We start from the raw sequence: 25,780 nt of genomic DNA on the forward strand, positions 1-25,780 counted from the left end.
CATTGTATTTGGCGAATCGCTTAGCTTTGAGCATCTGATTCACAGTATGTTTTATTGCTCTTTGCTTGAAGCATTGAGAATGTAAAGGAAAGAGCTGTGGAAATTCTTACAAAGGAAATTCCAAGGGAATGAGCTTACCATTTCTCATTGACATAGGTTCCAACAGTTATGCTCCAATTTTGGGAAAACAGGCATTCTTATTACAAAAGCAGATCTCTTCAGGAATCCGCTGCTTGTGCCCTGCCAGGTCCTTCATTTTGGAGAGAGCAGGCCTATTGCCTGTTCACACACTCACGGCACAAACCTGTGTGCCCACAGAGCTTGGCACTTCCTCATGCTTCTCCAGAAGAAGCCTCCCTCCAATCTCAGGAATGGTTGTCAACTGGTTAAGCAATCTGACTGCAGACATGGAACCCTCCTATTGCCAAAAGCATGGGTGTTTCGCCTGTATTGGTATACACATTTATTTACAAGAAAGCTGATAAATGAATGAAAGACTATTTAGAACTTGTACTTAGGAAAGAAAACTCCACTTTCCTTCCCCGTTGTCTTTACCTCTTGATTGAAATTTGGTTTAAAGGAATAATAATTGGACTTAGTCTTTTGACAAAGTCAAATATTCCTCCCAGTCCCTAAATGTTTTAACTCTCTCTGGCCATAGAGAAGTTTTTCATTTTCTGTCTCTTCTACCTCAGATAGATATAGATGAAGGAATATTTTTCCATTCCTGATATTCAAGTTCCAAAGGATTTACATCCTGGAAAATATAAATGTTTTGACTACAGTTTTCAGGAAATATGTCCTTTCCCTCTCGCTGCTTATTGCTGACTTAGACTATTGCTATGGATCTACCATCTGTACGTGGGTAAGGCAAGTTCTCAACTTCAGCAAAGATCTAGTGCAACCTCAAACTGTTTTGAGAAAGAAAATAGATGTAAAACACATCAAAGATTTAAATTAATGTATGTGGATATGTTAGTTTCCTGATGTCCTTATATATAGTGATGTTTAAAAAAAAGAAAAAAGAAACAGGACTTGCCAGTTTTTATAGCTCTTAAAAAAGAATTCAAACATTTAAACTGGGCTGCAAGCATTTGTGTTTGAATCAACAAATAGATAGATGTCTTTGGCAGCAATAAACGCTACCCAGCCGGGAATGTGAAGTCAAGTAACTCTATCTAGATTAGTCCCTTAGAATTCCAAAGAGATGCCTGCTATTAGCCGTGGCCGATAATGTCACTCACAGAATTTACCATGGCTTTTTCCTTGGCATAAATAAATATGTTTTAACTTGCCTAGAAATCCTACTTGTGAAGGGGAGGAAAGAGAATAATATTTGGGTATGTTTCAGGTGGAAGCCAAGCTAATTGACAAACTGGATAGCCTGATGTCAGAAGGCAAAGGTGACGAAACATACCGCGAGCTCTTCAACAGTATGTGAGTAATATGTTTATCTCAAGTTGATTCTATTCTGGGGATTTGGTGTCAGTACTGAGCCTCTCTGCATCACGGTAGCTGAGAGCTGCAAAGACAGCTTAGGTCTCACAGGAGTGCTTTGTCTTCATGGAGTGTGAAATAAAGGATAATTGCCTAACTCTGGCGAATGGATCTTATTATGTTGATGATTAGGCATGTCTTCCTATTTTAATCTCTGATTAGGACAGGTTGCATATGTTACATAACAAATCTCTTTTCATGCGTGATAATTTTAAAACCATTGCTGCAGGATAATGATTTTAAGTGGGGTTTTAAGTGGGAGAGGGCAAAAGGGGAGTGATTGTAATGTTTGTGTGCACTTCTTTCCAAAGCAAGATACTGATGCTGATTTGCTGTTGGAAAATTAACCTAGCTTGCATTTGTTCTTCAACACCTGATTTAATTCATTAATACTGATTGTTCACTCAGCATTAATTGCTTCCTAAATGCATTTTATTAGAATGTCTCAGAAGCAGATCACTTTTAGTAAATTCTGTATTTTGGATTTGTATGGAAGATAGAGAAATAATGGAATGTTGTAAAGAGACTTTAAGGTTGCCCTACCCATAGAATCTGATCATAGCCACAGGATGAATTGCTTGTACCAAGTATTCATGTGTTGTGTTTAAATGGCCAGAAGATACAGTGAGAATGTTTTAGTGCTTTGGGATTTCATTTCTGGCACTTGTTTTCTCTACAGTTTCCTATGGATCTTAGTCATTTTCAAATCTAACATATGTGCTAAGTATTTCTTTTTGCAAGAAGAATTCGCTTATTGTGCTTGAAAAATTTTTGCAGTTCTTTCAGAAGTGCAAAATAATTCAGTAACACATTTTTCTATAACAAAATATATTTGTGTTTGTATTTATGCCCAAGTATCACCCAAAACTAAGTATCAGTGCTTTAGTATTGATGGCCAAGTCCAAAACTTTGTAATTCATTTTATGATCGTGAATTTACAACAGTAGAAACATTAATATATAGGCTTGAGGAATATTATTAGTGACTAATAGGTTAGATAGATTTTAGCATGCCTGATTAAAAATTATCTTGAAGCTTTTAAGAAAATTACATTAAAAGGAAAAGCCAAGAAGGGTATAGAGATTTCCTGTGGTGGTGGTGGGTGATAAAATATATTCTTTGTACTGGATTCTGAACAATATCATTTTTTTCTGGTATGGTAATTAAACCAGAAGTTTTCATAATTATTCACTAAGACCTCATTCATTCTAGTGTACAAAGCTTCAGTCTTTTATGACAGCTTGGAGTTTAGCAAGAATTCTGATTAAAATCTCATGCAGTATAATAAATTGCTTTTGAAAACTGCTCTCATTTCAGTTACTAGTCCTTGGTTTGAACAAAGAACCAAAATGAGAAAGCACTCAGTGAAATGAATCTCTTGAGATTTGTGATTAATTATTTATAAGAAATTCACAAGATTAATAAATACATAGTTCTTTAGTGCCTCTTATCTACTTTAATAAAGGCTTGATAGTATGCAATTTCAATTGCTTGTGTATAAATATGACTTTGAAATAGAAGATGTAGCTCGACATTAGAATCAAACCAATAATTAAAATATTAAGCCTCTATAATTAGGACTATTTTAAGGTGTCTGATTCATTCAACAGAGATTTTTATACTTTTGTTGATTTTTAGAATATTACTAGAAATGCTACTATAAATAATTTCCTTTCATGCTTTTATGATCAGCATATTGGGAATAAATCAAATCTAAAGTGATACTTAAGTGTCATTACTACCAGAGCATAAGAAAGAAGGTGCAAATATGACTTTATTTCAGGAAACAATAAATTACTTTTTTGGCAACAGAAATCACAATGAATTAGTATAATCACAATGAGTCACTGTACACTATGTGAATTAAGAACACATGCCGTTATATGGTACAAATTCTCATCTGTTCTGTGTAATCCATGTCTAAAACTTCTTAAAATTTGTTCTGAAGCTGAAAAGCTGTAAGTAGTTCACTGCTTTCTAAATTGTAGTGCTTGCCAAAATGGCCCGCTTGGAGTAAAACTTTACATTTGTCTAGTACCTTCCTTCCTAAAAACTCAACTCGTCTTTCCCTAAGCCCAAACATTGTCTTCATTAATGCATACTACATCTTTTTGAAATAAGTTTCAAAAAGATGTATTCATTTTGATAACACTGAAATTCTAGATTATAGACACCGACATGCAATATCCAGAAGAGAGTATCACAACTAAATTCTGCTTCCCCTGGCTCCACTTGATTCGCTCATTTCACTGTATTTACTGGGCACTTCCCAGGGCTGGGCATGCAGCAGTGACTGTGCTGTAGGAGCACACAGTAGGTCTACCTACAGTCTTGGGGGTTCCAAAGGGGCTTTTCAGAAGAAGTAACATTTATCTCAGGTCTTTCTTAGTCTTTCACTCTGCCTTCTCCTATGTAGTTCTAAACAATTCAGTAAGACTCCACGTTATTTCAAAGATTTTTAGTGATCACACATTTAATTACCATTTGGAGACAGAGAATTCACTATGTGACACCGTACCTTACATCTCTAACTCTTCTCTTTGGATTAAAAAGAGCATGTACAGACACAGTTGTTATGTATTAGAGTGATGACTTCTACATAACCCTGTTATGATACCAAGAGAGGGAGATTGAGGGTCAAATCCCCGACACACACACAAATTTCTTTCATAGAGTGAAAACCTGGTGAGCAGTGTCATCCCTACAGGGCCATTATCTTGCTTCCCAGTGTTAGGAATTTCTGTTGCACAGAACAGAGCAGCCTTATCAATTAGCAATGAGAAACCCCTTTTCACTGTTATTAGGGCTCCCTATATGCTCAATGTGGGCACATGGGCGTTATCATAGAGCAAATGAAAATAGCCACTCTCACCCAGGTTACCTAGAAAGGCTCTTGTCTTCTTGCTGATAGCCTCTCTTTCTCAGTTTGTATCAGGTAAATGGAAATGGCAAGCTTCCCTAGAGAGGGAACAAGGCTGGCTGAGCACACAGATGATCTGGGTTTTAGACTCAGTCCTAGCATTTGGTCTTTAGTTAGTCAAGGAAACAGGCTGTGCATAACTTTGCCTCTTCTTACAAGATGATTGTGTAGTTCTTACTGCATCAGAAGTCTGTGCAAATTAATGAAACTTATGCCCATAAAAGAAGTCTCCATGTATTTTTAGAATTATTACCTAACTTGAGTTCTTTGTTTTTCAGCCTCTAAAGTATGAGGTGTAGGCTGTCACGGGGAAATTTCTACATCATTCCTAGTTGCTTTTTGGCAGGCAGATTTTCATTTGAGTTCAATACAATTTGCAATTTAAGCCTGAAACAGGTGCTGCTCAGAGTTTTTAAAAGAAAACACATTTTAAACAAACTAGGGGACCTTCCCCTGCAGGACTGGTCAGGGCAGATTCCATGCCTTCCATATGCAGTCTCCACCCTTAACCTAAGAAATAGTTTAGAATTAACCAGAAAAACAGGATGAGGGATGCATAGGAAACAGAGGAGGAGACAAGACAGAAGGCTGGGCGCTAGAATGCCAATAGCAAGAGAAAGAGATGGGGGATGATGGAGAGAAAACTTGGGAGAGAACAGAGCCACAGACAAGAGAAAGCTTTGACAAAACAGCTTTCTTCTTGAATGTTTATTTTTGAACTAAGTACATATATGATATGCTTAGATTGTGCTTGTAAGAAATGTTTTCTCTCTTATTCCTGAAATTAAGATGAAAGACAAATAAGATTCTAGACAGAAATGACGATCATTAAATTTCGAGGGGTAGGGAAGTATCCACATATTGCCATGCTTATGTTCTTACTTTTATCTTTTGGGGAAAGTTCAATCATAAAGCCTTTGCCAAGTACTGTGTTAATTTGCTGAGAGGTGGGAGTGAAAGTAACACAGATTCTAATTATCATGATTGTTATTATTTTGTGTTTACATAGTACCTCTGCTCCAAGGTGCTTAGGATTAGGGAAAATGTAGGAGGAGAGATGTAGTTCGATACTTGTCATCAGTCTGCTCTAACAACCACACAGAAAATCCTCTGTGATCAGTGACATAATGAATGAAACTGTTGAGTGAGTGCACAGATAGTACAATATGTATTGAGTGGGCAAATGTTAAGTGAAAGGAAAAAACGCAAAACGTCATACCGTCTGTACAAGGATTTTTCTGTAGCAGTTGCATTGCAGTAAAATTGCTTGGATGAAGATGCATTCCACTGAGAGGTAGGAAAATATTTTTATGTGAATAAAGCAAGATCTTGCTTAAAAGTAAACTTGGAGGCACTCCTGTTTTTGCTTTTTGCAGTGTTATTTGATGTGGTAAGACGCAAGCCTCTGTTAGTGTAAGAGAGAAGCTAGGAAAAAATGTCTTTGAGCTGTGAGATGCTTGTATATTTTGAAAATATGATTATATGCATGTGTTTGTATTTTATGACTTGGATAATCTGAAAATCAATTTGCTTTGTCAATGCTTCCTGGATTAGAATTCCACTATTTGGTCCCTATCCTAGGTAAGACATTGTTTGCAAATTGTGCTACTTGTGAGATGTTGCAGTGGTTGCTAAGGCATTTAAGGTACTGATGAAAGTAAAGTGGTTGTCATGGTGACTGATAAAAATAAATGTTGAAAATGCCCCGGGTTCTTTCTTTTCCAGTCTACTAAAGAAAATTGAGCGGGAAACATGGCGGGAAAGTGGCGTTTCATTAATTGCTACTGTAACTCGTCTAATGGAGAGGTTGTTAGATTACAGGTAAGCCAAGTCGCATGTTTTTGTGAACTCCAGTTCATGCTAAACTCCAGTTAGAAAATCAAATAGAATACAATCAAAGTTCCAATCTTGTGTATCATTCAGTTGATTATCAGACCATGGAACCTGGTGTACTAAGATAATGAACTTCTAACCAGCTGGTTCAGAGCTGTTAATTTGAGCTTTTGCTTCTTTTTTGTTGCTTTGTTTTGTTTTTTGATAGTTCTTTCAAAGTCTTGGTGAATTGAGAGGATTCTCAGAGTCTCTGAGAGTTCTCAAAAAAAGAATCTTTATTTTGTTATTTAAACTTAGCCCCTAGAACCAGTAGAACCAATCCATTTTCGGGTGAAAACAGTGTAACGGAGAATTGTATAGTCTTGCTATTCTCTTAAAAAGGGGACGTGGGTGAGATGAAACTTACACTGTCACCTTCCGTAGACCTATGTTTTTTATTTTTATGTTATCTAAACTGTTAAAGTAGTTCTTCCCACTTAAATACATGGTGGTTTGGTTTTATTTTAGGATTGAAACCCTCATTCTCGTTGTTAATGGCCAGGCTTACCAACCACTTCTCATCCCACTGTAGAAAGCGTACAATAACACACTTTCACTCTAACTTCCTGAGCCCATGTCCATTGAGAGGGAGCATAATCTTGACATGGCAATGCAATTCTTAATGGAAGCTGATGCTTAGGAGTCTCTGACTCCCCAGATTCCCCAGAGATTAGATTATCAGTCCTTGGAGCATGCAAATTGCCTCTGGTCTCTAAAAGTGGCTTCTTTTTTTTTCTTTCTTTCTTTCTTTTCTTTTTCTTTTTTTTCCCCCAAAAAGAACAAATTGTGTTTGCCCCTAGGAAGGAAGTTCTGAGTTCTGACTATTGCTTTTTGTTTTTAGGGACTGCATGAAAATGGGAGAGGTAGATGGCAAAAAGATTGGCTGCACAGTTAGCCTTCTGGTTAGTAAACTATTCCCCTTTTTTTCCTTTTCTCCTAATACTGGTATTTTTTTCCCCAGAAATACTATGTTTTGTTTGTGTTTAACCTGCAATGTGATGTTTCTTAGAAGAATTATTTCTAAATTTACAAGTGTTTTTAAGAGAAGCATAGTGAGCTACAGGTTAAATTAAAGCCCAGGAAATCCTCAGTCCCCGACATTACAAAGTACATCCCCTGCATTCCCCACAGCCCTAATAGGAGACCCCTGTGGGATCCCAGAGTGATGCTGTTTGGTTCCCTGGTTGCACTACTTCACCCTCCTAGCGTCTTGTTGCTGTCCTAGGAAAAAGCACTGTGTCCCCTGTTAGAGGTCTTTCTACTTTTGTGTAGCAGTTTCTTTCTGTTCTTCTTTTCCTTTCTCACAAGAGTGATATGCAGTCCATATTTTCTTAAATATTAGTGATCTCTTCTTTTGTGAACAAATGACAGTTTTCTATTTAACAATGCTAATTTTCACTCTAGCTTTTTTGCAAATTGAATTCATAATAGCACTTTTGTTAAGGTTTGCTTTATAACTAGGATAACCAAGCAGGACATATTTTTGAGAGTAAAATTAAACATTCTGTAAGGATAACAGGCTAATCCAAAGCTGTCCTGGGCAAGCCAGAATTTATATAAAATGTCATGTAACTAACTATTAAATAGAATGGTATTCTTACCACAAAGCAAAGGAGTGGCCCTACATGTAGACATTTATTTTTCATATTTTAGCATAAGTCAAATTAATGTTTTTGATAAGTTCCTTTCATCAGATCTGAAGTACAGGAAAATGTGAAATACAGGAAAAGTCTAGTTCTATATTTATGAATCCCATGGTTTCTTTTCGTTATATTTTGTAGAATAAATGAATCCTCGCCATCTATTACATTCTAAGTTCTGCACAGTTATTCTTCTCCTTACTCTGAGCATCTGAGTTCCTCACATACCATGTTGTTCTCTATTTGCTTGCACCTTGAAATTCCTTTTTGTCCCTACTTTGATTTTGTCTTTTCTTAGCTCATCAGTTTCTATCTTTTTGTTTTGTTTTGTTTTGTTTTGTTTTGTATTACTTTGTCTACTTCTGTCACAGTCCGTCTTCAAAGCTCAGGGCTTCTGCTTTCTTGTGACTGTCTTTTCATCTATTTTCCTCATTTTTTGCTGCACTGCTCCTCATCTCTGAGTCTATGATGGTATTCATCTTTATCACACCCACTGCCTCCTCCACATTTTTAATATAATTGTTACATCTCCACCTCCAATATCGGTCCCTAAAAAGAGTGAAACCTAAGCATCCTCTATCAGGCCATATCTTGTTCACTTTCTTCCATAATGTCTTCATTAGACCCAACGGTAGCCTGTAGGCCATCAGCCCAGGCCCACTGGGTCAGACCATTGACCTCTGCTCTCAATACTCATTTCTAACCTTGAACATAGTCATTCCCTCTCTTAAGTGTCCTAGTTGATTCTCCAGTTTCTTACCTGCTTTTGCCAGCCTCTTATCACAGTCAAGACCTTCAGCCTGAGTTTCTCCAGTGTCTCTGCTTGTATGTCAGTGTTGGGAGAAAAGCTAAGTGCTTGATAAGCTTTAGGTCTTCTCTGTCTTCTTAACCCTGGTTCTGCCTCAACTCCAGGCACAAAGTCTCGTGAATAACCTCAAAGCCTTTACCTTTCCCCAAAGTAATGCTCTCCATTCTTCCATCTTCTTTCACAAGTACCTTCCATTTGGAGATGAACAAATAAATATAGACCTTATGTTCATTTCCACAATTGGTATAAAAGAAGAGATCACTTCCTTGGATGAAAGAATTAAGGCTCTGCCCTTAATGTATTTACTCTAGTCTCCCAGTAGGAATACACCTGAGATTTAATATAGTATAATCAGTGGCCACATTACTAACCACTTGGGACGTTATCCTGATAGCTTTGCACTGACCAAGAATAGTCCTTCTAGAAAATTTTAACACTTTGAAAGCTCTACTTATTTCGGACTAGCAGAAGAATACTTATTAAAGAACCAAAAATATCACTTTGAAGCTAATCTTTTTAGCCTCTACTCCACATGGAAAGTTCTTGATTTTTTCTAGTAGCAATGTGGTTCTCTTCCATTACTCACTTCCTCTTAGAGACTTCTCTTAACTCTTTGGAAAAGTCAATTCCAGATTGTCTTCAGAAGAGCTTTGGCATCCCTTACAAGATCGGAGTTAAATTGGTTTTTTTAAAAAAGTAATATTTGATATGACTAAAACTAGGAAATATAATTATTGTTTTGTTCTTCGTGTCACACACTTTGTCAGACATTTGAAAGATTATCATCTGACTGGAGATTTTTTTTTAAGAGAACTATTTATTTAGAGTGATTGCTTGTTTTGTTCTCAAAGCTGCTTCTTACCAGAAAGCTATTAGAGCAAATCATCCTTTAATAATATAAAAACCTGCTGTGGAGTTGTTAGACTTGTGTTTATGGTACAACAATTCTTGCTAATTAAAATGATTTTGGTTATCATAAGAGAGACATGAATAGCATTATTTACTGAACTTTTTAAAGAATGCCAAGATCTACAGGAGACAAGAGTAAAAGAAGGAGGATAATGGTATAAATTGAAAAAAAATTTTATGTTGTATTTGACTTAATCTCAGTGTCTCAAAGTTGGAAGAGTCTTCAGATTGAAGAACAGACACCTATTAGGTAATGGGCAGAAAGTACATTTGATAGCAGATCCTTAGGCTTCAATCCCAAGTACCATTTCAACAGCCACATTTGCTAGGTTGGTCCATTATTACCAAAGCCCTGTCTAGCTAATCAGCTTTAAAACGTTTTTAGAATTCCTGGTCTTTCCTCCTTAGAAAACCCTGTCACTCCCTCAAGTCAACAGATTTATTCCCTCATCACTGATTTCCCCTTCTTCCGCACACCAACTAGCATCAATTAAAACAGTAACAATAAGTAGTGATAGTAGTTCAAGTGTCTCCAGCAGAGGTTTCATAATGCACAATGATTTGTTCACTAAATATGTCTTGTTTGGAGACTGACAATATTATGCTTTTACTAGAACCCAGTTTCATTTATATTCACTTTTATGTTGACTAAGTTCAGTGAGGACTCATGCGCTTTATAATGTGGTGAAGAATTAGCTTTGGATGCTTCCGAGTATGCCTTTAAAATGCCAGCCTAGGCCAGGATCAGTGGTTCATGCCTGTAATCCCAGCACTTTGGGAGGCCGAGGCAGGTGGATCACTTGAGGTCAGGAGTTCAAGACCAGCCTGGGCATCATGGCAAAGCCCCATCTCTACTAAAATTCTTAGTTGGGTGTGGTGGTGCACACTTGTAATCCCAGTTACTCAGGAGGCTGAGGCAGGAGAATCACTTGAACTCGGAAGGCGGAGGTTGCCGTGAGCTGAGATTGCACCACTGCACTCCAGCCTGGGTGACAGAGTGAGACTCTGTCTAAAATGAAATAGCCAACATAATGTGTCCAGGTAAGTAAAAGTTGAGTTTTTGTTAAAAACATTTTAGAGATGTTTCCTAAGATCTAAATACTTCTTAGGAAACAAAATATTTTCAGTAAGCATGTTTCTATAATAATAATTTGAAATAAAATCTCTTAGTCCCTTTATGTTTTGGACATAAACTAGAAACATTTGAAGTCCAACACGTAGGAAATGCAGAATAACATCTTAAAAATAAAGAGCCTTTTTATTTACTCACCTTCACATTCTTTTACATTGCTTTTACTCATCCTTACCTGTATGTCTTAGAGACTTTTTTCTTTTTTTTTTTTTTTTCTTTTTTGAGACGGAGTCTTGCTGTGTCACCAGGCTGCAGTGCAGTAGCATGATCTTGGCTCACTGCAGCCTCTGCCTCCTTGGTTCAAGCAATTCTTCTGCCTCAGCCTCCCAAGTAGCTGGGATTACAGGTGTGTGCCACCACACCCAGCTAATTTTTGTATTTTTTGTAGAGATGGGGTTTTACCATGTTGGCCAGGATAGTCTCGATTTTTTGACCTCGTGATCCACCCACCTTGGCCTCCGAAAGTGCTGGGATTACAGGCATGAGCCACTGTGCCCAGCTTTTTTCTTTAGAGCAAAATATCTTTGAAATTTAAAATGAAAGAAACTGTCCTTTGAATATAAATCAACAAAGTTAATAAATGGGTTAATCTGTTACATATTCTTAATTATTTTAGTTGAACAGGCTGATTGTTCATTGACATTTAAACTAACAAAAAATCATAAAAAGTAAAGAAATAGGAATCAGGGATAATAACCTGATAATAACAAGATACCAACTTATCCAGTAATTGCTGGGAAATGACTGACACTGTCACTGAGCCACCTTACTTCATTTTTAGAGATACTTACATGGAAAAATGCATCAGTTCACTTGGCTTCAGACATGGAACGTTAGCAGAGTAAAAGGCAGATAATTGTAGGCCAGACTGTTGAGGAACTATCCATACCTGTACTCTTATTTTACAGAACTTCTATAAGACTGAACTGAACAAGGAGGAGATGTACATACGCTACATTCACAAACTCTATGATCTGCATCTCAAAGCACAGAACTTTACAGGTAATTCTGTCTTTTGGCTTAGATTGGGGAAGGGGCTGGTATATTAAGCATGATCATTCCTACGCTTTTTATGATTCGAGTGGAAGACTCAAACATTTCTACTTTAAAATTAAAATTTATTTTTAGTTGAATATATATTTCTGCAGATTCTATATATATCATATACATGATACATATAGGCACACATGTAGGTTGTTTGACTATATCTCTGCATACTTTTTCAGAGGTTGCTCTTGGGATTACAAAATACATACATAACTTCTTACAGTCTGCTTATAGTTAAGATTTTACCACTTCAAGTTTGTATTAGTCTGTTTTCACACTGCTGATAAAGACATACCTGAGACTGGGTAATTTATAAAGAAAAAGAGGTTTCGGGAGGCGAAGCTTGCAGTGAGCCGAGATGGCGCCACTGCACTCCAGCCTGGGCAGCAGAGCAAGACTCCGTCTCAAAAAAAAAAAAAAGAAAGAAAAAGAGGTTTAATGGACTTACAGTTCCACGTGGCTGGGGAGGCCTCACAATCACGGTGGAAGGCAAAAGGCACATCTTACATGGTAGCAGACAAGAGTTTGTGTAGGGAAACTCCCCTTATAAAACCATCAGATCTCGTGAGACTTATTCACTATTATGAGAGCAGCATGGGAAAGACCATCCCCCATGATTCAATTACCTCCCACCTGGTCCCTCCCATGGCACATAGGAATTGTGAGAGCTACAATTGAAGATGAGATTTGGGTGGGAACACAGCCAAACCATATCAAAGTTAAATATGGGAATTTTACAACTATGTAGATCTCATTATCCTCCCCACTGTATGTTGTAGTTGTCATATGTATTACATCTACATACATTGAAAGTCCCATCAGATGATGTCATAATTTTTGCCTTTCAATAGTCATACCTATTTTAATGAATTTAAGAGGATAAAAATACTTTTTTCTAGTTACTCAGATGTTTACCATTTCTGTTATTCTTTCTGCATTCATGAAGTTCCCAGGTTCCTACTGTTATTATAATATTTTTGTTGAGCCTGAAGAGCTTGTCCAGTGGTGAAGAATCTTCTTGGTTTTCCTTCATCTAAGAATGTCTTTATTTCACCTTCATCCCTGAAGGATATGTTTGCTGGATACGGTATTGTAGGTGAACAGTTCTTTTGTTTCAGTACTTTAAAAATATAATTCCACTGTGTTCTGGCCTTCATGGTCTAACAAGAAATATGCAGTCATTTAAATTACTCACCTTTGAGGCTGGACATGGTAGCTCATGCCTGTAATCCCAGCACTTCGGGAGGCCAAGGCAGGTGGATCGCTTGAGCCCAGGAGTTACGGACCAGCCTGGAAAATGTGGCGAAACCCCCATCTCCACCAAAAATACAAAAAATTAGCCAGGCATGGTGGTATACATCTGTAGTCCCAGCTACTTGGGAGGCTGAGGTGGATCACTTGAGCCTGGGAGGCAGAGGCTGCAGTGAGTCAAAATCACACCACTGCACTCCACCCTGGATGACAGAGCCAGACCCTGTCTCAAAAAATAATAAAAATAAATTACTCACCTACATGAAAGTTGTAACTTTTTTCTAGTTGTCTTCAGGACTTTATCTTTAGTTTTCAGTGGTTTGATTATTATGTGTATGGGCATGGTTTTCGTGTTTAGTTTAACTTGTTTGGGTTTGCTGAGTTTCTTGGATCTGTACATTTATTTCCTTTACCAAATTCGGGAAGTTCCCAAGCATTTATATCCTTAAATGTATTTTTCTACCAGTTCTTCTCCTCATTTTGAGGACTGTAATGACATGAATGTTGGGCCTTTTGATATTGTTCCATAGGTTCCTGGAACTCTGTTCATTTTTGTTCAACTTTTCTTCTTTCTTTTTTTTCAGATCACTAATGTCTATTGATTTAAGTCCACTGATTTTCTTCTGTCACTTCATTCAGCTATTGAGCCTTTCCAGTGAAATGTTTATTTTTATTATTGTATTATTCAGTTCTAAAATTTCCATGTAGTTATTTTCTTTTTACAACTTCAATTTCTTTGAAAAGAATGTCTATCTTTTTATTTATTCAAAAATGTTCACCTTTACTTCGTGGAGCATGGTTATAATAACTACCTCATAGTCTTTGTCTATAATTCTAACATCTGCATCAAGTTGGGGTTGACATCTTTTCATTGCTTTTGCCCTTTGAGAGTTGTTTAGTTTTTTAAAAGTCGGATAATTTTGGATTATATTCTAGAGCTTTTGAATATTATGTTCTAGGACTCTGGATTCTGTTAAAATCTTTAGGAAGACATTAACTTTTTAAATTTTAATAGATAGAAGTCCTTGTTATATTGATCCATTGGTTTGTTCTACACTTGTGCACCTTGGAGATGAGTCTGACTTCATATACAGAATTTAGCATCCCTTTCTTGAGCTCCCTCCCCTCTGTGATCCTCCCCATTCTTCCTGTTTCCCAAGAACTTCCTTTCCTAGTACTCTGGCTATATAGCCAAGACTTGATCCTCTTCATACCATGATGCTCTCTCTGCAATTGGTCTCTCTGTGAGCAAAGCAGTGAAAGAAAAAAGCTCATAGAAGGCACTACTTCCATTGCCACTGCCACTGCACCCACTGCCACCCCTGCATTGTGCAGCTTTGTTTCTGAGACTCAGAGTGAGGCCAGAAATTTCTACAGAGCTTCACCCCACAGGCGATCTTCTACCCAGTACTCCGACTAAAGGAACTTTTCTTGGAGCTTTTTCTGTCTGTTCCCATTTGCAGTTCCAGGAAACAGGGAAGTCTAAGCCAGGAGATATGGAAGGCAAAAAATAAAAACAGAATTAAATGTGGTATGTCATTCTTTGAGTATTAGTTTTTTTCCTCAGGCCACCTGCTCTTACTTTTCAGAGGCACTTACTTTTCAGAGTCCTCCAATAGTTGTGTTATATAGTCTCTCCAGGCTGTTCAGTTGTAATCAGTGGGAGAGAGAGGATGAAATGCATGTACTCCATCTTAAGCAGAACCCTTTAATTAGATTTGGGAACTACAAATCTTGGTCTTTTGCCACACTGTTCTTCCAAGGAACTCCTGAATCATGGCTCCTCCCCCAGCTTTAAAAGAGTAAGGGAATCCTTTCTGAAATGGTACTTGTGTTCCCAGAATTTACACATTCCTCTAGCTGAGGTTCCACTGTCTCAATTAGTAACATCACTGTTTACTCAGTCAGAAGACCCTGGTGTATCTTTGACTTTTCTAGCCTCCCTCAAATAATCATTCATGAAGTTCTATTAATTCTGTTTCCTAGAAATCTCTCAAAACCATTTCCTTTTCACTGTTCCCATCTTCACTGCCTCAGTTAGACCTTCATCATTTCTCACCTGACTGCCTCTCCACGATCACCAGTTATTCTTTGGGACAGGAGTCAGCAAACTACAACCTACAGGCTAGCTACCTTATTTTGTAAGGGAAGTTTTATAACAGCTCACCCATGCCCACTTGTTTTATGTATTGTCTGTTTCTGCTTTTGCGCCACTGTGGCAGAACTGAGTAGTGGAGGCAAAGACTACAGCCTAAATTATTTACTGTCTGGCCCTTTAAGAAAAAGTTTGCCAACTCCTTCCCTAGATATCACTCTTTTGTCAGTGTATGTGTTCTACAAAATAAACTTCAAATTCTTTATTCAAGGTCTGTTGTAATTGAACAAATGCCTGTCTATTCAGCTTTATCTTACCACTTGTACCACATACCCTCCTTTCATCCTTCAGGATCAGCGCCTTCGCCCCCTTTTCCACGCAGCCATCCCCCTCCTGAAGTTCTTTTTCTTCTCTTTCTCTCACCATCTCCATGCCCCACAATCCTCCTGTAGGCTGAGTGATTTTTCCCGTCTCTTTTTTCCCATTGCATTTTTTCCAGATTTGTTTTGTTTTGTTTTTGAGACAGAGTCTCACTCTGTCGCCCAGGCTGGAGTAGAGTGGTGCAATCTCGACTCACTGCAACTTTCGCCTCCCAGGTTCAAGCGATTCTCCTGCCTCAGACTCCTGAGCAGCTGAGATTACAGGTGCCTGCCACCGTGCCCAGCTAAAGTTTTTTGTATTTTTAGTACAGACAGGGTTTCACCATGTTGGCCAGGCTGATCTCCAACTCCTGACCTCAGGTGATCCACCTGCCTCAGCCTCCAAAAGTGCTGGGATTATAGGTGTGAGCTACCATGCCCAGCCCCAGATTTCTGTTAAAGTACCTATCAAACTTTTTTTTAAATTAATAATTGCATATTATGTGATTATATATTATATATTGTGTATGTACATGCATGCATGTATATATGGATAATCTTCAGTTAAAGGGTCCTTTGAGTACAGTAATGATATTTTCTTTTTTTGAGACAGGGTTTGACTCTCTTGCCCAGGCTGGAATGTAGTGGCACAATCTCGGCTCTCTGCAGCCTCTGCCTCCCAAGCCCAAGCAATCCTCCCACCTCAGCCTCCCAAGTAGTTGGGACCACAGGCACATGCCACTACAGCCAGCTAATTTTTTTTTTTCGGTAGAGACAGGGTTTTGTCATATTGCCCAGGCTAGTCTCGAACTCCTGAGCTCAGAAGATCCATGCGCTTTGGCCTCCCAAAGTCCTGGGATTACAGGTGTGAGCCACCACGCCTAGCCCACAGTGATGTTTTTCTTACTTTAGTCTTCTCAATTCTTAGAATAGTGCCTAGCAATGTGAGATTTAAATAAATGCATCACAAATTAATGTACCCTTTAATTATTAAATATTAACACCTGATTAGCAGATTTTCTTTCTCAATATTGGTAATTCTCAATTCAAAAAGAAAAAAAAAGTAAACTTTTAAAAAAATTTTAAAGTTCATTAAAAAAAACGCGGGGGGGAAGTGAGGATAAGCTACTCCAGATATATAACAGATATATTTTGGTTCTCTGAAATAAAGTCCAAATTTGTCTGATTATATTTCAAAAACGGGTAAATCCCATTTGTTTACTCAACTTGCAGTGTTTATGTTCCCCAAAGTCATAAGAAATCAGTTTTTTTCCCATGTAACATTTTATTCTTCTCTCTTATATCTTCATTTCTGTCCTTGGAGACAGTGAAATTGATGGGGAACTTTTCTGTCTTTCTAGGATTCTGTTTAAGTGAGTTAACCCTTTTCCAGCCTTTTGTGACAGCATCCTCCATTCCTAATTCATCTCTACTCTTCTCTCTTTTTTTTTGCCTATTGGTGTCCTTGTAATACACTTCTCAAAATGGTAGAATGGGATTAATAAAAATTTATTACTGCTTCCTCTAGACACATTTTTTCCTCAGATACATGTTGTCATTTTCCCAAATCAAATTCTGAAACAGGTGTAATTTGTCTTCACATCTTTTCCATGCCATCGCTCAGTCATTTGTCAGTTTAATCTGATTGCCTGCCAATGCCTTCTTTTCCCAGGCTTTCCCGGGGCGCCTCACCCACACCTGGCATTCCACCCATCCCAGGACCTTACAAGGGCAAGCAGATTGGGAAAGCATTTGGGGACTGGAGACGTTCATTGCTCTTTTTGATTTTGTGGGGGTTGTTTTTTTTTTTTTTTTTGAGACGGAGTCTTACTCTGTCGCCCAGGCTGGAGTGCAGTGGCCAGATCTCAGCTCACTGCAAGCTCCGCCTCCCGGGTTCACGCCATTCTCCTGCCTCAGCCTCCCGAGTAGCTAGGACTACAGGCCCCCGCCACCTCGCCCGGATAGTTTTTTTTGGTATTTTTAGTAGAGACGGGGTTTCACCGTGTTAGCCAGGATGGTCTCGATCTCCTGACCTCGTGATCCGCCCGTCTCGGCCTCCCAAAGTGCTAGGATTACAGGCTTGAGCCACCGCGCCCGGCCTGTTTTTGTTTTTGAGACAGAGTTTCACTCCTGTTGCCCAGGCTGGAGTGCAATAGCGCAATCTCAGCTCACTGCAACCTCCACCTCCTGGGTTCAAGTGATTCTCCTGCCTCAGCTTCCCGAATAGCTGGGATTACAGGCGCCCACCACCATGCTAGCTAATTTTTTGTATTTTTAATAGAGACAGGGTTTCGCTATGTTGGCCAGGCTGGTCTTGAATTCCGACCTCAGGTGATCCACCTGCCTCGGCCTCCCAAAGTGCTGGGATTACAGGTGTGAACCACTGTGCCCGGCCTCTTTTTGTTTTTTAATTGTGCATAACATAAAATTTACTGTGTTAACCATTTTTAACTGTACAGTCCAGTGATATTAAGTATAGTCACACTGTCGTGCTACCATTACCACCATCCACCTCCAGAACTTTAACTTTTTTTGAGATGGGGGTCTCACTGTATCACTCAGATTGGTTTTGAACTCACATAATCCTCATGACTCAGCCTCCCAAGTAGCTGGGACTACAGGGGTGTGTCACCTAGCTAATTTTAAAATAAATTTTTTTAGAGACGAGGACTCACTGTGTTGCCAAGGCTGATCTTGAACTCTTGGCCTCGGCCTCCTGAGTACCTGAGACTATAGGGGCAGAACTGTTCTCATCCTCCCAAACTAAAACTCTGTACCCATTAAACACTAACTCCCCATTCCTCTTACCCCTGTCCACTACTATTCTACTTTCTGTCTCTGTAAATTTGACTTTCATCGCCCTTGAAGTCATCACTGCCTGTGGGTAGCTGTGGGAAGGACATCACTCAGTCTTCCTAATCCTTTGAAATGATCAGTTAGTCTCTGGGGTATTTTCTGAGTACTCACATGCTGGCAGATACACAAAGAAATTTGAGTGACAAAGAAGATAACTCCTGAGCCGGGTCATTGAGAGAAAGTAGGCGTTATTGGTCATTGAGAGAAAGTAGGCGTTATTTCCGCTAAAGGGGAAAGAAGGTCTTGCAGGTGCAAGCTGTGAGGCCCTTAGGTGTGAATCAGAGAGGTATGTGAGAGGAAGCACAGCTTGTTTGGATGACAAGAGCAAAGAGTGTGGATGTGAGAACAAAAATACACCTAGGGTTTCCTTAGATACTTAGCATTTATTATAATGATACATGGGGAATTAAACATCAGGAAGTCATCTCAGGGATGTCAGAGAAAACTAGATGCCTATTAAAATAACAGCACTCTTCTGAGGATCTGGTTATTATAATTCTTGTGCAATCAGAGCAGTCTTCCATGGCTACCTATGTTATGGTGATTCAGCTCTGTGTCTGCATCCACCAGTTAACTGACACCCTTTAGTGGCTGCTTTCTCTATCCGTCTCACATTCAATCCCATAAAGAAAGAGACCAGCAAGAGTGCATGCAACAGAAGGCATCCCTGTCCCTGTCGGGCAGCTTTCTTGTGCCCAGCTGCCTCTGGACCACAGTGCATCTTGCTCATTCCTGGAAAGTGGATACTGGAGTCTGGGGGCTCCAACTATGAGGACTGGGGCCTCAGCAGCTACTGAAGCTTCTTAAAAGAGATGGAGGTGGGCTCTTTCATACCTGTACTACATGGAGAGCCAATGGGAAAATGGGGATAGAGAGACTGGTAAGAACCAGATCATGAGCAACCTTCTCTGTCACTGTAGGAGACCTAAATTTATTGTTTGAGCTACTGAGAGTCATTGACTGGTTTTAACCAGGGAAGCAACATCATCGTTTATTTGCATTGAAAGAAGTTCATATTGGTAACTGCAAACTGAGTGGAGGGGGCTTAATAAGAGACTGCTGATGGATTAGGAAAGCTTTCACAATAATAATTGACCAGGAGATTGTATAAGCTCACCAAATGTAATTGAAGAGAAAAAAGACCAGAGCCTGTGATAGGGGCCCTGGCCCTTCTTATTGCAACTATCTTTTTTACATGGAGATGGCCACATCATAGCATTATAACTTAGCATGTTACTTTAGGGCTTTATGTGTAATTACCCTAAAGGCAAATAAATGAAGAAAAGGAATTACCATTGTTGATACCATCTGAAAAGCTATCATTATGTCTTTTGAAAAACCTATGAGGTGGAGTTGAATGGACTAATAACCTAAGTATTTGTCCATTTTGTTCAATTTAGTAATTGAGTTGGCTATTATGACATTAGAGGAAAAATTATTATAGTCCTTTATCAGTGACAATTCTGCTCCCTATTCTTGATCTATTTGGCTATATTTACAATTCAGGAAAACGAGAGACCTGCAGAATGGCAAGTATTCTGTCAAATACACTATCTGCCAACTATACTTAAATCCATAAGTCATCTTTTCCACTTATGTGCATATGGAAAATCACCCCTTGCTTCTGCAGGAAATTCAACCATGTCAAGCACATAATGATATCAGTAGTCTTTACAGAAGATTTGTGGGGCCATCTGGGGCGAGCCGGTCATATCACACAGCCTGCAACAGTTCATTCTCTCTCTCACACACAAATACACCCACACACCGACACACTCCCCCGACTCCTCATCCAGCACTTCCACCCTCTCCAATTCCTACCCTGTTGCTAGATTTTTTTCTTTCTTTTTCTTTTTGTCTTCACTCAGCTCCTCTCTGGCTTCTTTGCCCCTTGTAAATTCTGCCTCCATTCTGACCCCCGCTCCTCACCAGTTTTAATTTTTCAGCCTTTTATTATTCCAAAGAATTTGCCATTTTTTGTTTCCTAAGCCTGCTCTTTGGAAGATGCTCATAGTCCCCAAGGAACTTACTAGTGAACTCTCCCAGCAAACAAAGGCCTGTCTCCCCACATCTTTGAACCAGCAACAGCAAGATATCCTTACACATTTTTATTATGCTGTAGTGTACAGACATTTTAGGGAAAACAAAAACAAAAGGCAAAAACAGAAACAGAAAATACAGGGAAACAAAAGATGAAGTACAGATCTCTGATAAGTCCAAGTCCATCATCCAGGGGAAGTCCTCGTTCATTACCCTACTGCTGCATATATTCTGGACATTTTTCTGCTATATCACGAAATTTAGAAAATAGTATTTTTTTCCCAGTTTGTCAGAAACTGGCCACATTTGAAGGAATGTGGCTTGGGGTCCTGTCTCAATCATTGCCTTCCCACGTGACTTGCAGAAGCTGCATATACCCTCCTCTTATATGATGAGCTACTGGAATGGTCTGATCGGCCCCTCAGGGAGTTCCTGACCTACCCCATGCAAACAGAATGGCAGCGCAAAGAGCACCTGCACCTCACCATCATCCAGAACTTTGACAGAGGCAAAGTAAGTGGCCCTGCCCCACCCGGGGTCCCTCCTGGGGTGGTGGTGTTGATGTCCCTTTCCCTTTCATTTCTAGAGTATGAATGCCCACCTCCTTGAGCAGGGATCCTCACATTTTAACATATATTAGAAACACCCAAGAGCTTGTTAAAATGGGGATTCCTAGGCCCCACTCCTAGCCGTTCTGATTCATTTTGATTTTGAATCAGCCATTCTGATTCATGGCTTGTCGGGCACAAGGCTGGGGAATCCGTGATTTTAACAAGGACCCTAGGAGAGTCCAATGTGCATGACCTTTTCATTACACTTTGATAAACACGGATTTAGAGATTTTGATCGCCAGTAACATAGTCCATTCCTGGCTGCTTTAGCAAAATACCCTAGACTGGGTAGCTTATAAACAACAGAAATTTGGCCGGGCGCAGTGGCTCAAGCCTGTAATCCCAGCACTTTGGGAGGCCGAGACGGGCGGATCACGAGGTCAGGAGATCGAGACCATCCTGGCTAACACGGTGAAACCCCGTCTCTACTAAAAATACAAAAACTAGCCGGGCGAGGTGGCGGGCGCCTGTAGTCCCAGCTACTCGGGAGGCTGAGGCAGGAGAATGGCGTAAACCCGGGAGGCGGAGCTTGCAGTGAGCTGAGATCTGGCCACTGCACTCCAGTAGGGGCGACAGAGCGAGACTCCGCCTCAAAAAAAAAAAAAAAAAAAACAACAGAAATTTATTTCTCACAGTTCTGAAGGCTGAGAAGTTCAAGATCAAGGCCCTGGCAGATACAGTGTCTGGTGAGGGCCATCTTGCTGTGTCTTCACATGGTGAAAGGGACTGGCTAACTCTCTGGGGCCTCTTTTATAAGGGCACTAATGCCAATCATGAGGGCTGTACCCTCATGACCTAATCGCTTCCAAAGACCCCATTTCCTAATACCATCCCATGGGGGTTAGGATTTCAACATACGAATTTGTAGGAGACCCAGATGTGCAGACCATAGCACACAGGTATTATATTCTCTGAAAAACCATTATCACCCTTCACAGTCTCCCAAAATTGGCATGCATTCTGCCCCATTCTACTTTAAGGTAAAATATATGAAACTTAATTTGTTTAAAGAATGTTGTGGCATCCCATCATATACTTAAGAGATGCCTTGGGGTGTTGAAAAAACCTCACTGACCTCATAAAGCAATTCAGTATATCACCTCCCTCCACTTCCTCCCCCTCTTCAAGGGCTTGTAGTAGTCTTTTTAAAAATTCATGAATCTGACCACCATTGTTTATTGAATTTGAACACTTGGATGCTTTGGTGGTACATGTCTTAGACTCAAATGTATCTTCCAGATTGCGAAGGTTAAACAGAAAATTAAAATACAACCAATGGCTGTAATTCTTTTACAAAATATAATTGGGTACACGTAAAAATTTGATGCAAGGAAATTGCTTCTTTCACATCTTCCTTTATTATTTATCTAGCTACACTGACATATTATTACATGAATACCAAAAAAAAGTTTTTGTGCCCTCCTGCTGTAAAGTTTCCACCTGTGGGATAAGGTGGTACAAACTCTCTGGATTCATGTATTGGTCCATCCCAGGAGTTTGTGCTAGATCAGGGGTTACAAACTATGGTCCACAGGTCACATGACTCACTGCCTGTTTCTGTACAGCCCCAAAGCTACAAATCTCTTTTACATTTTTAAATGTTTGAAAGAAATCAAAGGAATCATAACATTTTGGGACTTGTGAAAATGATATGAAGTGCACGTTTTAGTGGCCCTAAATTCTTATTGGAACACAGCCATGCTTAATTGTGTCTATGACTACTTTGGTGCTATAACAGCAGAATTGAGTAGTTGTGACAAAGACTATATGGTCTTCAAAGACTAAAGTGTTGACTTTCTGGCCCTTTGCAGAAAATGTTTGCTGACACCTATACTAGATCAAAGAATTTTATACATTTCTGCTGAGAGTAACCAGCTGGGTTAGACCTCTCACAATTTGCAAGCACAACTAAGCCAAGCAAGGAATCCAGGGTACCAGTCACAGATAATTGGGCCTTAGGGGTCAGTGGTAATTCTCTCCTCTGCACTGAGGGCCTGTTTATATCCATCTACTTGGCCATTGTGGAACTGTAGTTATTTCAGGATGATTCTGGAATGACAGCAAAAAATATTGTTCATGCACCATATATTAATGACTGTTGTGGTAGATTATCGTTTCCAGCATTCAAAGGATTTTTAATAATTTACATTTTAATTACATGGTGTTTTCAAGCTTAAAGGCTCAATGATATGATTAAAGGTATGTTATAAAGATTAAGGAGTGGCCAGGTGCGGTGGCTCACACCTGTAATCCCAGCACTTTGGGAGGCCAAGGTGGGCGGGTCATGGGGTCAGGAGATCAAGACCATTCTGGTCAACATTGTGAAACCCCATCTCTACTAAAAATACAAGAATTAGCTGGGTATGGTGGTGCCTGCCTGTAATCCCAGCTACTCAGGAGGCTGAGGCAGGAAAATAGCTTGAACCAGGGAGGCAGAGGGTGCAGTGAGCCGAGTTGAGCAACTCCAGCCTGGTGACAGAGTGAGACTCCGTCTCAAAAAAAAAAAAAAAAAAAAAAGATTAAGAAGTAAGGCTTGGTGCTCTGAAAGCACTCATGTTCTGAGTTTTGGGTAGAAGTAAGTGGATGTTGTCGGATGGTTCCATTGATCTCATTCTTTTGTCCACAGTGTTGGGAGAATGGCATTATCTTGTGCCGGAAGATTGCAGAGCAGTATGAGAGTTACTATGACTACAGAAACCTGAGCAAGATGCGGGTAAGGTGCCTGACTGCATCAAGGTGCCTGACTGCATCCTGATCAGGCCATAGCCTCCCTTTGTGATTAGCTTTCCAGTGTGGTTCTGTGAAATTAACTGTGGTCGGTCTTGCAGAAACCTTTTTTAAGATAAATCCTCTGAAGCATACTTAGCTATTTATACAGAGAAATAGCAAATTGATTTGTGTAATGCTTTTATTTAATATAAAAAAGTGAGTGCTTGATCTGTTTTAAACACCACATATGAAATATACAGTCTAATCCAGGATTAACACTTTTAGTTTATTGTGGAAAATCTCCACCCTGTTTGAAGAGTTTCCACTTACACATGTTTCTGTAACAATATACCATTCTTAGTCCCATAATCTGCAAATCTGTGGGAACGGCTGACCTATTTCTAAATAATTTAGGGCCAAATTCTGTAGGCGTCACCTCTCTGTAGCTTCAGCAATGTGTTTTTATTTGCTGGACTTAGATCGAGATTTTAGCACCTAAGAGCTCAAGGAGTTGAGTACTCTGTTTCTCTGAACCAAATGTTTTATACCTGCTTTGCTCTTAGGTTCAAACAAGTCCTCCTTGCCCTCCAAGTTCTTACTCTTGAGCAACATGAATGTTTGTGTCATCTTGTAATACACAAGATCCTGCTGAGTGTTTCAGTTCCTCGGGGTTTCTAAAGTAGGATCATCAGTTTTTTACATTAAAAAAAAGATTACAATATTGCCTTTTAATTTTGAGGTAGCCATTTAAGAGATAATACCATAAACCTATAACAGCTCATAAAATCCCTTATACCCCAACAAGGAATTTATTCAACTGGCAGGAACTGACTCTGTCCTTTTGGCACAGTATTTCATGTCAGCAGTTCATCGATACTTCTCCTAACATGAAAACGAAAGAGAAAAACCTTGTTTTAACTTCAGTCCATCATGTTGACTCTGGCAGGCACTGCAGTTTTATATAAAAACATTGATGTTCATCTCTTGGCATCCTGTTCCTGTGACGAGAAGCGAGGTGATGATGTTTACTTGTGAGAGCCCTTGGGTGCCATAGTCACTAAGATTTTTATAAACCCAAAGCATTACACTTCATGCCAACTGCTCTTTGGGGTGCTGTTACTAGAGGGGGGGATAGAGGAGGAATCTTCAAGTGTAATATTAGTCTTTCTCTGGAAACCCTGGGGATGATAATGCCATGAATGGGAAACCATAAGCTTTATATGCTTCATAGTTTCAACATTGTCAGGCGCACTTAAGAGCTTTCAACCCAGACAGCACTTTGCACTATGGGTCTCCTTTGGTTTGGTTTGTTGTTTTATCCTTGCCCAACCTGTGCAAGATCGCACCCTCCAAATGTCCTGAATTACCATAGGCAGGTGGAGGCAAACCCACAGGTAAGTACATCTGGCACGAGAATTCTCTAGAAAGGTTTTGCCTCTAATAATTCACGTTAATTTCTACTTAATTGTGAAGAAAATATTTTTCTTGATAGACTACATGCGTAGAAATAATTTTTCTCTTGGGATAACGTGGTAATACACTTGATCCTTTAAAGCAGAGGTAAGCAAACTATAGCCTTTGGGCCTAGCAGAATTAAATAGTTGTGAAGAGACAATATGGCCTGCAAAATGTAAAACAGTCTCTGGACATTTATGGAGGAAATTTGCCAATCCCCAACTTATAGCATCAAAAAGAAAGTCAGACCTTCTTTTCAGCAAACTCAATTAAAATAAAGTTCTCCTTTATATAAAAGAGAAATCTTATTCTATAAATTTGATAGAAACGAAAGATGAGATAAAATGCTTAGAACTTTTCTGTGCTTTCTAGATGATGGAAGCCTCTTTGTATGACAAAATTATGGACCAGCAACGTCTTGAACCAGAGTTCTTCAGGGTTGGATTTTATGGAAAAAAATTTCCATTTTTCTTAAGAGTAAGTAATATACTATTTAATTTGCTTTCATAGTTCTCATATAGATATCCCAATCAAGAAAACTAGGATGTTAGTGACATTTGATATGACAGGTAATAATAT

General features: G+C 39.2%; 1 protein-coding gene across 4 annotated transcripts in view; it reads left to right on the forward strand.

The window, feature by feature from the left end:
• DOCK4 (dedicator of cytokinesis 4) overlaps positions 1-25,780 on the forward strand; it is a 485,368-nt gene that overhangs the window by 416,323 nt on the left and 43,265 nt on the right. For 3 of the 4 annotated variants that reach the window (XM_033195053.1, XM_033195056.1, XM_033195057.1), the window contains exons 32-39: positions 1,352-1,437; positions 5,972-5,998; positions 6,143-6,238; positions 7,131-7,191; positions 11,687-11,780; positions 20,791-20,939; positions 23,664-23,750; positions 25,574-25,678. In XM_033195053.1, the coding sequence (XP_033050944.1) occupies positions 1,352-1,437; positions 5,972-5,998; positions 6,143-6,238; positions 7,131-7,191; positions 11,687-11,780; positions 20,791-20,939; positions 23,664-23,750; positions 25,574-25,678 (705 nt within the window). The remainder of the gene's footprint in view (positions 1-1,351; positions 1,438-5,971; positions 5,999-6,142; positions 6,239-7,130; positions 7,192-11,686; positions 11,781-20,790; positions 20,940-23,663; positions 23,751-25,573; positions 25,679-25,780) is intronic. The other variant, XM_033195055.1, reaches the window with a different exon arrangement.

This window comes from Trachypithecus francoisi, unplaced genomic scaffold (assembly GCF_009764315.1).
Source record: "Trachypithecus francoisi isolate TF-2019V2 unplaced genomic scaffold, Tfra_2.0 Lachesis_group4, whole genome shotgun sequence".
Classification (NCBI taxonomy): domain Eukaryota; kingdom Metazoa; phylum Chordata; class Mammalia; order Primates; family Cercopithecidae; genus Trachypithecus; species Trachypithecus francoisi.